At 36.3% G+C, this 13,335-nt stretch overlaps 1 protein-coding gene across 1 annotated transcript in view; it reads left to right on the top strand.

Annotated features, from left to right (window-relative positions):
• LOC127726451 (ATP-binding cassette sub-family C member 5-like) overlaps window positions 1-13,335 on the top strand; it is a 122,816-nt gene that overhangs the window by 74,086 nt on the left and 35,395 nt on the right. The window contains exons 4-7 of the mRNA XM_052233828.1: window positions 3,118-3,231; window positions 3,624-3,788; window positions 5,437-5,584; window positions 6,350-6,497. Of these exons, the coding sequence (XP_052089788.1) occupies window positions 3,118-3,231; window positions 3,624-3,788; window positions 5,437-5,584; window positions 6,350-6,497 (575 nt within the window). The remainder of the gene's footprint in view (window positions 1-3,117; window positions 3,232-3,623; window positions 3,789-5,436; window positions 5,585-6,349; window positions 6,498-13,335) is intronic.

Consider the following 13,335-nt stretch of genomic DNA (forward strand, 5'->3'; position numbering starts at 1 on the left):
TGCTGCAATATTCCATATGCTCGTCCAAGATATTCTGCCTGGAGAAGTGGGAAAGGCATCTGCGACAGAAGAAAAGCTCATGACCGTGCTCAGAGATTTGAGAGCTCAAGAGTCGTGAGAGGCTCTTGATCCAGCAGTAATGCTGCTTACCTTCGCGAGTCAAGAAGAGGAGATCTACGTGGGTGGGGCCCGTATTCTTAGATATCCTGAGGGGGTAAATCTGAAGATCCTCTTCCTCATCCTCACCCTTCTTTACGCCGTTGAAGCCATAGACGTTGACGTTGATTGTGGGATTCTGCCTCTCAAATTTATCGATCGCCCTGAGCGAGACTGGGAAGTCGATGCCTTCGAATTTTAGCTCTTCTTCCCATTTCTTGTACTGCGATACGCGGTTGGTGGATTTTTGGTCGACTTCCTCATGGTGAAGGGCTGCCAGCACTGCCCACTGGAGGCAGCGATCATCCTCATTTTTCACATTGACGATCGCCTTCTTTTTCACGAGAGCCGATGGGGTTGATATGAAGGAGCCCCCCTTGAGTGGCTTGAATTGGTTGAGGTGGATTTCTAGCTTCTCGACGCTGCTGAAAGTCCACCCGCTCCCTTCCCGCATGTACTTTGCCATATTTTCCTTGACCTTCTCCATCATGAAGGCAATCTCCAATTCGAGGTCGTCAGATTCCGTGATCATTGTCGTGCGTGATCTGAAGGTAGGGGTGATGTAGGTATTTTCTCCGGTCGCAAGGTTGGTCTTCACCAGCTCTGCTAGAAGCACTAAGTGCACCTTCAATCCCTTCTTTTGAACGAGTGCATTCGAGATGGCGCTGGTGATGGTGCTCCGACTTACCTTCAGAAAAGTGGTCATATCGTGCGGCTTCGCGGGTTCGATGACGACCGTGCCAAATACGCCATTCAGAGCTTCCCGCCTATCGATGACCTTGATCTCATCCTCGACTGGAGCGTTTTTGATGTCCTCTTCCACCAGCTGGATCAGATCGTCTCTCTTGAGCTGAGAGTACTTGGTGAGGCCACGATTCTTTGCTAGCGCTTTGAGCTGCTTCTTGCTGAAGACTTCCTGGCGGGCAAATTTATGGGTGGTTTTCTCCTCGATGAGCTTCACCAAGGCCTCCTTGTTCTTCCTACTGACCCCCCTCAGACCCTCATCCTTAGCTATTTGACGGAGGGTCTTCATGGTCTCTTTTACCACCATCTTACCCTCGACTGGGATGGTCTCCTCCTCCTCCTGCTGGCGTGGTTGCTTGCTATGTCTCCAGCAGAGACCATCCTTCCCGGGCTTGCTCTTGCAGAACTGACCCTTCTTCCTCTTGAGTGGAACATTGCAAGTGGTCTTCTGCTCCCCTAGTTGATGATGCTCAAATCGCGACTTGGTGGATTGTGAACCGCATTTTTGACACTGCTCGGTATGCTCATCCATCTGCACTATGTTTGGAGCATTGCAGCACTGCTGCTGCCTTTGGGGGGTTGGGGTGTTATCCTCCAAATCTTCTTCATTCTCCAGAAAGAAATCCATCATATTTCTTTCGGATGTCATATCTTTATTTATTTTAATCTGTGACATCCTTCCCTTTAAGGTATCCTTATCCCCACTATCCTCTGGAACGACTTTTCTACCATCGAATACATATGACATTCTAGTATTTACCCTATGCTCAATAGGGATGCCGTCCGTTTGCATTTGGCCGTCGGGGCTGGGGGTCCTATGCAGGATTTCCCCTTGAAAATGCGATTGCGGCAGAATCGGCCTTTTCATACTACTGGTAAAGGCATTTCCTTATGTAGAAAATGGTAGATTCTCCTCTCGACGCCTTCTAATGCCTAGTAACTATTGGTGCATGTTAAGGTGAATTTGGTCTACATGTTGTAAAGCCATGGCTAGAAGATAATATTCCCTCCTGATTCTCTCCAGGAAATCCATTATAGCAAGTGCCAAACTGAACACTGCCCAACCTTTCATACCATTTTATACATGCACATGGATATGCAAATTTACGGACATATGCCTCTATAAATGTCAGAGTAAGTTTCGTTGAATGTCAGAATACGTTTTTGAAACGCCACGGGTGCGTTTTATACGTTCACGGAGCGCTGACACTACGTCAGGCGTATGTTACAAACACGTCCCGGATACGTCCAAGGAAAAGTCGAACGATCTTGAGGCGTATACAACGTGCCCTAAACGTGTCTCAAACTTGTCTGTAGCGTTTTTCAACGCGCTTGTAACGTACGTATTTCGTGCGTGTAGCGAACAGGTATACGCTTGACAAACGCTAGAGCTAGATGAAAATTTTTATGCTGCATACAAATTTCCTGGAGTTATAGCGTTCACCAAGCGTATACCTTTGCATTTGGACGTACTTCAAACTTATGCAACGCGCGTCTAACGATTGCTTAGCGTTCCTCTTGCGTGCACTTGCGTGCACCTAACGTATACGGACTTAGTCAGTTTTCGCTGCACGTCTGGTGCACGTCGGTCTATACGCCAATGTGTGACGCCGGCATAAAGCCCTTGTAATAATCGTGTAATAATCGTTAGACTAAAAAAGATTCTTACGCAGAGTACATTATTGGTGTTCCCTAAATGATATTATAATTACTATAATAATATAATTATGTCATCGATACATTTATCAACTTGAACAAATTTTGTTTAATTCGATTTAAACCTTTGAACCGATTTAAGGGTTACCCGAAATGTGGGGGCATTATGATTTGCAGTCTGTGTTTCTGAACCGTCTATGAGTACATTCGTCCGTCCGTTCATCCGTCTCGTGTCGGGTTCAAAGTTTTGATTAAGATAGCTTCAAAGTTTGATTTTAGATAGTTTAACATACAGTTCAGGTCACATCTACTTAATTTATGCGTTCTTTATGATGCGAAATTTATATATATTATTTATGACAAATTTCTGGTTTGACCTTCATTTCGCAGTTCACTGATAGGTTTAAAGTTTTTTTTAAGGTAGGAAAAAAGTTTGATTTAATGTAGTTTACATTTTATTTGAGAACGGAGCATGGTGTCCTAAGTAAACGTAGTCTTGTTTAAACCTTTGTTGTATACATAGGCCAACACACTATGAAAGCAAAATCCATTATATTTCAGTAAATATGAAATTACAGAAGAGGTGGCAAATGGCTTTACCAGTGGAGATGCACAAGGTTCCCGGAAATATTCTACAGCTCTTAAAGTTCTGAAGCCCTTCAGACCATCATCAAAGTAAGCCTTCGATTTGTATAATTTCTAGCATGTCCCAAGTATAAAAAAATAGTAAAAAAAATAAACTTTCAATTTTTAAGACTTAATCTGTTCTCGACTATAGTTTTATTTGTTACATTGGTCATTGGACTAAAAGGAATCAGTTAAACACACATTTATTACATTTTATAACTTGCAAAACATTTAACAATAAACAATTAACTTTATATTTTATCTTTAATGCAGTGAGTATGATTTTTTAAACCAAATATATACATTACTGATAGGGAATAACTGGTAGGGAATACTATTTCATCGGTTTTCAAATTCATTGATCATACAAGTTAAGTTACTATCTTAATGTGATATAGATATATTTTAACACTGTTCAACGTTTTTTTCAATATCTTTAGAGATGGTAAAATACCAATTAATAAGGCTGGTTTATTGTCATACATGTTTATGACATGGATGACACCTCTAGTCATGAAGATGTTTAAACATAGAGATGAGGATCTAAAGGAGGAAGACATCTGGGAGTGTTCAGATTATGAGGCTTCCAAAGTTAATACTGACAGGTGAACATATGACAGGTTTAGCTCACTTTTAATTTCCTTTTGTATGTTGTAAAATCAGAATCAACTTGAACATACTAATAAGTGGGATGTAGGGTAGAAGCCTGGAGACACTAATAAGTGGGATGTAGGGTAGAAGCCTGGAGACACTAATAAGTGGGATGTAGGGTAGAAGCCTGGAGACACTAATAAGTGGGATGTAGGGTAGAAGCCTGGAGACACTAATAAGTGGGATGTAGGGTAGAAGCCTGGAGACACTAATAAGTGGGATGTAGGGTAGAAGCCTGGAGACACTAATAAGTGGGATGTAGGGTAGATGCCTGGAGACACTAATACATGTAAGTGGGATGTAGGGTAGAAGCCTGGAGACACTAATAAGTGGGATGTAGGGTAGAAGCCTGGAGACACTAATAAGTGGGATGTAGGGTAGAAGCCTGGAGACACTAATAAGTGGGATGTAGGGTAGAAGCCTGGAGACACTAATAAGTGGGATGTAGGGTAGATGCCTGGAGACACTAATAAGTGGGATGTAGGGTAGATGCCTGGAGACACTAATAAGTGGGATGTAGGGTAGAAGCCTTGAGACACTAATAAGTGGGATGTAGGGTAGAAGCCTGGAGACACTAATAATTGGGATGTAGGGTAGAAGCCTGGAGACACTAATAAGTGGGATGTAGGGTAGATGCCTGGAGACACTAATAAGTGGGATGTAGGGTAGATGCCTGGAGACACTAATAAGTGGGATGTAGGGTAGATGCCTGGAGACACTAATAAGTGGGATGTAGGGTAGAAGCCTGGAGACACTAATAAGTGGGATGTAGGGTAGAAGCCTGGAGACACTAATAAGTGGGATGTAGGGTAGAAGCCTGGAGACACTAATAAGTGGGATGTAGGGTAGATACCTGGAGACACTAATAAGTGGGATGTAGGGTAGAAGCCTGGAGACACTAATAAGTGGGATGTAGGGTAGAAGCCTGGAGACTAATGTATTATTGGCTAAAAATTACCGTAGTATGAAAAAATATAAATAATAATGCACTTTGTGAAATAAAATGTGGTCTCCTCATTTCATTTGACTACTGCCACAACTCACAACAAAAGTTTAGGAATGAACATGTTAAAAATACATAGCGTTACGAAAGAGTATTTTTAGATAACGATTATAATGATAGGCAGTAGAACAATGGGTTTGGGTGGAAGAGCAGCGCAATTGTCTCACCTCTCATAAGGATAACGAAATGTACCGAACAGTCAGTCCAAATCTTAAAAAGTTTATTTATATATTAACTACTGCAGCAGCCCTTTTACTGTACTCCGCCATAAGCTGTGTCCGTTTTATTACACAGACACGCAATGATCGTTACTGAAATTAGTGAATTATTGTTGGACTTCAATGTCTATATTAGTGCTATTAATGATAATACAATTTTAAACACGATAAACATGATAAAGGCGGAAAAGTAGAATGAATGTATGAAGATTAGATATTTTTTATAACCCCCCACCCTCTCTGCTAAAATTTAATGCAAGCATTCCCTTGCACTTCAAGATTAAGATTGAAATCAATTACTGTATTAAAATTTTATAATTATTGTAATGGTATATAATATATATACATTCATATGATTGTGCAATCTTTCTTCCGGATCAGACTAGAAGCATTGTGGAAAGATGAAGTGAAATCAAAAGGAGAGAAGAAAGCTTCGGTTCTACGTTGTTGGTTAAAATTCTGTCAGACTCGAATTTTAGTCAGCTTGATCATTGTAGTAGTCGATGCTCTGTCAACTTTTCTAGTATCGGTATGTATATTTTTCATAACGATTCCAAATGGGTTAGGTAAATTTAGTAAGATAACATCATATAAAATACAGGGGAACAGGTCCTGAGATTAATATGTAAAGTATAACATCACTGTTAAGCGTTCCAAGTTTATTCAGTTGCCTCAAGATCATATAGTTGTTTTGTGAAATTCTTGAATAAAAAACGCGTATTTACATCTTATTTGGCAAAAGTTTTAGCGCACTTCAGTGGTGTAATATAATCCAAAATATTCTTTTCCGCTCATGTTGTGTGCATTGTGAATTCCCAGGCATTTATACTGCAATGCAACAAATCTGTATACATAAATTTCTAGTTATGAAATATACCAATAATGAAAAACATTTTACGCACCTATTTTAAATCAATAAAATTAGCACAAAGACTATATTTTGGAAATGTTAGGATTTCTATGCCCGACCTGCGATAGTAGAGGGGCATTACGTTTTTCGGTCTGTTGCGTCCGTTCGTTCGTCCGTTCGTTCGTCCGTCCGTCCGTTTGTCCGTCTGTCCCGCTTCAGGTTAAAGTTTTTGGTCAAGGTAGTTTTTGATGAAGTTGAAGTCCAATCAACTTGAAACTTAGTTCACATGTTCCCTATGATATGATCTTTCTAATTTTAATGCCAAATTAGAGTTTTGACCCCAATTTCACCGTCCACAGAACTTAGAATGGAAAATGATAGTGCAAGTGGGGCATCCGTGTACTATGGACACATTCTTGTTCATAGTTGAAATATTTCTTGTAGGGATTCATCATAAATGAATTGATTGCTTATATTGAATCAGTTGAGAATAACATACTTTATGGAATTGGACTTGTCGTCACCATGATGGCAGCGAATGTAGTCAGAGCTGGAACCCTCTGTGTTATCATTATGTTTGGTGCTCAAACAGGTATTACTATTATGTTTATAGTTTTAAGACCGACAGTAATGGTTAAAATGAGATGTTTGAAACACTTAAAAAGATGCCGAGGGGGCAATGAGATAATCTTTTACAAATTTAAAAAAATAGAAAAAAATATAAAACAAGATGAGAAGAAATTAAACAGCGAATCAAATAGTATAACGTTCTGCAACGTGGGTAGACTGTGACAAAGGGCGAAAAATGGCGACCCCTTAGCTGTGTCTTACAATGTATAACGCTGTCAACTCTGTCTTATCATAAAAAAACTGCCTGCTGTATTTCTTCTTGATATCTCTACTTCATATCATACAGCAATCGTGTACACAGAGATTTACTCAGTATATCCGTCTTAAGAATCCTCATTTCCTCTTCCTAAAATATTAGTATTTTTATGGTGTTCGTGAATTTTTTTTTATGTTGTATTAAGGAATACCACAATGTCATCGGCCAGTGTATGTCAGAATTGGTAGTAAAGCTATATTTGTTTTTTAGGTGATCTATTGAAAGGAAATAAAAAAAATAGTTGTTGATGAATATCAAAGCGTATCGCACCAGTTGATACTTAAAGCTATTTGTAGGTCTACGATGTATTAAGAGCAATTCTCTGTAATCACCAAAGAAATTCTGAATAGGCCTGGCACACATAGTCTCAGATTTTGATGAAACTTTATTATTATACTTAGTACCACTCAATAGAAACTTACCTGGAAAGATTTTATGGATGGTGCGCGTGGTTGCTATGGTTACCATTATGGCTGATTTTGACCACTCAAAATCTCAGAAAAATGCCCAATATTGACATTTTCAGACTTAATAGTAGTTTAGACAACTAATAAACATTTTCCAGATATAATGTGTAAAACAATTGGATTAAGCACATACTTTCAGTTTTTACATTTAACATACATTTACGAAAAGAGCCATATGACACCCCTGATTCATTATTTGTCAATTTTCGGGAAAAAATGAAATAATGCCAACGTTGGACCCATTTTTCTATGAAAAGCCAGCATCATGGAGTATTCTGTATCATAAACCTGGGTAGTACTAAGATAGTTTTACAAAATGAGAAAAAAAAATCAATGGGCAAATTATGGCAAAAAAAAAAATATTCCAAATAAAATGTCAAGTATTTCAATTTTTTTATTTTTTGAAATTTTTTAAAAAGATCATCAGACACATTAAACTACATGATAAACACAAATAAATACGAGCATATTCAGCCCTTAAAGTGAAAATAACATAACAATGACATATACTGATAGTTTAAGGATGGTGACTTTTAATTTCGGACAAATTATTCAAAATTCTCAGGGTTTATCCATCTAAACTATGGTATATATATTTTTTTCTCTCATTAGCCCTTTATCTTTCATTTATATCATGTATATGTTAGAAACATAAAAACTAGTTAAGTAAGATAATTTGAGAACATTCTAGGAATTATCTTAAAATTTTATAAGACTTTAAAGATTCATGAAAAATATCCGTTATAACTGATGAAAAATCTAGAGAAGTTCGGTTTCCCGCCAAAATATTTTCATATCGGCTACAAAGTTCTCTTATTCTATTATTAATGTCATCCTCTTACTAAATACAATAAGTATTTGAAAATAGTCATATTAGTAACCATACTTCATGTTTCTTAAAAAAAAAGATCTGTTTGGATAGTAGTTGCTATGTATGGTAACCTTTATCCCACAATTACTAAAAGAACCTATTTGAAAATAACTTCCATTATTGACATTCAACTTAGCATATCATCATGATCATGTTAACTATACAAACAAATATCAAGGTACAAGTCAAGTTAGGCTGTAAAATGTAGACCATAGTGACCAAACTATTCTTGAATGCTAACATATTATCATAAATATATTGATTGCTCTGAAAACATATCCAAAAATGCATACAAGTTCATCATTTTTCAAATGTTTCCCAGTTACTGAAAAATAAGCAAAACTCTGTTACAGAGAAGGGTCAAATGTGTGTTCAAATTGGTTTGACCTGCAGATGAGATAATCACATGCTTGCACATCAAATTAAGGAGAAAACCAATCCCAAGACAACTAATTTGCAGTGGCATAACTCAGAAAACTTAAACTTAGATGTGAGTCTTCCATGGAAGACGTGTGTTGCCTACCTTTTACAACTATTACGTAATTTTTTGCATATGTACATGTATGACCAGTGTTATGTGAAAATTTCAAAGTATACGAAAAACAGGAAGTTGGTACTGCAGACACCTGAAAAGGGCAGACACAGTGCAAGTCATCATGTTAAAGTCATGTACCAAATATCCAAGTATTCCCTCAAGAAGAAGCTTGGAAAACTGTAACGAAAATTTCCATTATGCAGCACCTAAAAAACAACAAAGTTGATCGATAAACAGGAAGTAGATGAGCAACGTACCTGAAAAGGGGAGACACTCTGCAAGTGACCATGTAAAAGCCATGTACCAAATATCTAATTATCCATCCAGTAGAAGCTAAGAAATTCGAAATGGAAAAGTGTGACGTCATCGACCATGACTACAGTGGTCCCTATATGCATGATATGTCGCTTCACATTTTGTGTGCAGGCCACACAAAAATGTTGTTGAAGACGAGTTATTAGGTTAAAAAATAATGTTTATATATAAGTATAGAAGTAGAAAAGTAAAAAAAAAATCTATTTCCAATAAAGCACATAACCCTCAAAAAAGTTCTTGTTACTAAATGTCAATAGATTTAGTGATCTCTTTCTTCTAAATAGATCTTCTGTTTTCCTCATCTGCAGCACGGTAGTCATTGCTGTCTGATTTTCTGTCTTGTTGAGCAAGTCTACAAAAATAACTTCCAATCTGTTAGCCTGTTAAAAATTCGTCCTTAGAAAATCCAAGGTGACTTGACCTCATTTCTTCAGAAAATGTGTTCGCATCAACCTTACTGCCAGTTCTTTTGCCAATTTGAAATTTCTCAATCATATAGTCTTTCTGCTTTTGATTGAAAACTGTTTTCTTCTTTTTTGATTTCAAAGCCCATCCATAACACCTATTGACCAAACTGACATCTTCAAAAACATTTTCAGCAGTCATATCTGGGCAACACAAAGGAGCATTTGATAATTTCTTAGCATATATGATTTTGCTTTTGTCAGACAATGCTTCTTTTTCTAACTGATGTTCACATTGTCCTTGCAAGATGTGCTGATCTAGTGTTTCTTTTTTTTTAAATTCACGGATGCAGTTCTCCAAAGGGCATATCAAACTTTGTTTGTGTTTTGTTGTTGTTGGTACTGGATCTACAGAAAATAAATATAAAAGTTATTAATATATACATATATATCATATAATAAAATAGCAGCCTTATCATAATATCTACTTAATAAACGAACTTGTATAATCACATGTGGGAAATGAATTCCTGCAGAGACAATCAATGTTGACGCCAATGAAGAAGAAAATGTAGTTTCCTTTCATAGCTGATGAACATGGTTCATTAGTCAAATTACTCTTACACAATTTGATGAATCAAAATGGGGTTTAGAGTATATTTATAATAACAATATGTTAAAATATACCTTTTCACTGTTTGTGCTGTATTTAGACCCCTCAACCAAGAAATTTGTTTTGCATGCATGATGTATAAAAATTTGCGGTTTTTATCCAACGCAATCATATGTATGACTGTTGTTTTGAATTTATACTTGGATATCATAACAATATATCCTACCAAATATCAAAGCTTACCTTCATAGGAATCTGAAATTGCTATGTCAGTCCAATCACTGATGACCTTTAACTGCACAGCATTCTTAGATGGATTGAGGGAATCCCACTGCACCAATTTCCCTGTAAACAATGAAGGTACATTATATAAAGTTTGTCTCTTCTCTTGTGGGACATTCATGAACACAAATAGCTCCTTTTTTGTATCAAAATTCAAAATGTCAGAGGGTCATTTTAAAAGTAGTTGTCCATCAAATTTTGTAAGAGTTATGGGACTTTAACCAAATTCATTAAATTTCAAACAGACACGTTTATATTTTTATATGTATATCCATCCCATCATTGTAGTTATGCAAACCATCCTGAAATACAGTAAGAACTAAATAAAATGTTGTTGAATTGAGACTTTTTATTGGATAAAATTGATACATGTAGATGTCATTCATACTGATAATTGTGAAACAAGTTTAGTATATTGTATTACCTTCACCAATGTTGTATGCCTGCCACATTCTCAAACCATCATCTCCAAAATTAAAGTTGTAGAAATTGGAAACATTCTTTATTGGCTCTTTATGTTTTTTCTGCATCCAGATCTAAAACTAAAACAACTACTCTTACTCTGTAGGTTTTTTGTCCAAATTTCTCTAGGGCCTGAAAAAATAACAGAATAACTTTTATGTTTAAGAAAAAAAGTATTTCATATAATAATTTTACTCGTTGAAGTAGACATAATTCAGGGCCCAAACACAAATGTTCCATCAAAAAGTCAATCATTTTACATTGAGGTAATGTTTAGTTTTATAGAATTATCCAACACTGAGTACCCCAATATTAATATCTTGGGTTTATGCTCACATGACAAATGTTTGATTGCACATTAATTTACCCTTGTGTGTGTGTTTTTAGATCATCAGGATATAGATACATGGTTTGTCCGACTATCTTTTCCTACATTGAGTATCCACTTTTTAAATAATGCTTTGAATAATACCTATTTCATATCAAGTGCAGAAGTGACGTCTCTTCCTTCATTAATAAATCTTTTTATGACAAATTTGGCATGGGCGGCTCTTCTATCACAAGGACCTGCAAAAAAGCATAATGAATTTATTTCTACCTGCATTAATAAATATGACATATTATTAGCTTCAAATCTAGGTCACAGTGATCTAATTTCATAAGAATGCAACCTTACTACTGCAAATGATTCTGTGTATAAGTTAAATTATCCTACTAATTATGAGTGCTAAGATTATGATATGAACTAGAATGTAAATGATATGATAATAAAGCACATATTACAAGTTAATTATCTCCCTTTATTATTTTTTTTCTTTCATGCACACCCCATGTAGTGTTCTTCAACTGTGCAAAGTTTCATCAATACCTCACTCGTCCACATATAAATTTCATGGTTTTTTTCCCCTCCCGATATATTCCCAGCAAATTCAGGGTATATTAAAATTTCTTTATTCTCATCTACATATTATGAACCTCCTTTTGTTAAAGCTTCATTAAATACCATTGAACAGCTTAGGAGGAATCGCCCAAACTGTTTGCAAGGGTGCAGGGTTTTATTATCAACATAATATTATGTTACCTTTCCCATTCTGGGCTTCACTAAAGTTATACGATGCCAGTGCTTTCCCAATGTCATGTCTTAGAGTTGACAATGTTAATGAACTCTTGTAACAACCTGCGTTATCACTAAATATGTGGACATTCTGTAGATTTGGAAGGATTGTCTTCAAGTCCTGAACCACATCTGTCATTACCGCGGTAGTAACTGCAGCATCTTGAGATGTTTGTGAGCTGAAGATATGAAGGTGGGTTAAAGTTTGCATTCTATGTTGTAGTTTTACCAAGGAGACAGACACATGCCAATTGATGCCCCGTTTGGCAAACCAGTCTAACTGACCCTCTCGATAGCGTCTTGGCAAAAACTTCATTGCCCAGTCTGATGTGATAATGACATCATTTATTTCCATGTAGTCAGCTATATCCTTCCTGGCAAATTCTTGGTTCTTTGATCCAACAATGTGTTTTTGGAGGTTTTTGATATCATTTACAGCCTTCTCTACCTATAAAGTAAAAAAAATGTCACTTTCTTAAAATTTATGAATACAGAAGAAGTGTTACATCAAAAGTATTGTTATAACAATGTCATACTGTTATAACAATGTCATACTATGTTTAAATCACAGAGATTAGTCTGGCTTGTTACAGAGGATGATATGAAGTTGTCCTACGTTTAACCAAATATTGAGGCAACCATGGTTACAAAAGACAAAATGTCTATATAAAACTTGAGGTTATCATAAACTTGAGTTAAGAAAAGAAGAATGTGCCTGAAACACACGGATGACCCTCATGGACTAACTTGAAAATAAACATACATGGAATCTGGCTGATCTGTGTATCAAGGATAAAAGCGTTGCAAACAAAATGGAGTGTTTTGCATGTGGATTAAAAAGTTTGTTGTGAAGTCTGTTAGGAATATAAATGTCATTTATATTAGTCAAAGACCACTTGTGGTTAGATATAGAAAACAAATTTCATATTGTAATGCAACTAGAAAATTGGCCTGTTTGAATGGGAGCTTACTCTAGTGATGCTTAATGTTGTGTATATTTTTTTTTCATCGGACAAAGCAAACTTGAGTTATCGTACAACAAAGAAAAATGTGACTGCCAGACAGACTAATTACTATATGGGGTGTCCAACACCAAGTGTCGGGGCCCTAATAATAACATTATGATAATTACCTTAAACATAAGAGCATCTTTATTTTCAATCTGCTTTTTCTCAGCATTTTCAAGAACTTTCTGTAATGTTTCATCTAAGTCTATACAGCTTTGACAATGCTGGCTATGAATGTGCTGACAATGAAGCTGAAATTCAATTCCTGGAATACTCAGTGCAAATCCCAAACAATGATGTATAACATTGGTTTGCCTGGCTAAATGTATCTAAAATACAAAATGGATAATATTTAAAAAGTGTAAAAATTGTATAAAATAGAATTTTCAGATGCCACAACTCCAAACACTAATCCTGTATTATACATTCAATTTAATATTACATCAAACTTGATTGATCCATAAAGTAAAATTC

Source organism: Mytilus californianus, unplaced genomic scaffold (genome assembly GCF_021869535.1).
Source record: "Mytilus californianus isolate M0D057914Y unplaced genomic scaffold, xbMytCali1.0.p SCAF_17, whole genome shotgun sequence".
Taxonomy (NCBI): Eukaryota; Metazoa; Mollusca; class Bivalvia; order Mytilida; family Mytilidae; genus Mytilus; species Mytilus californianus.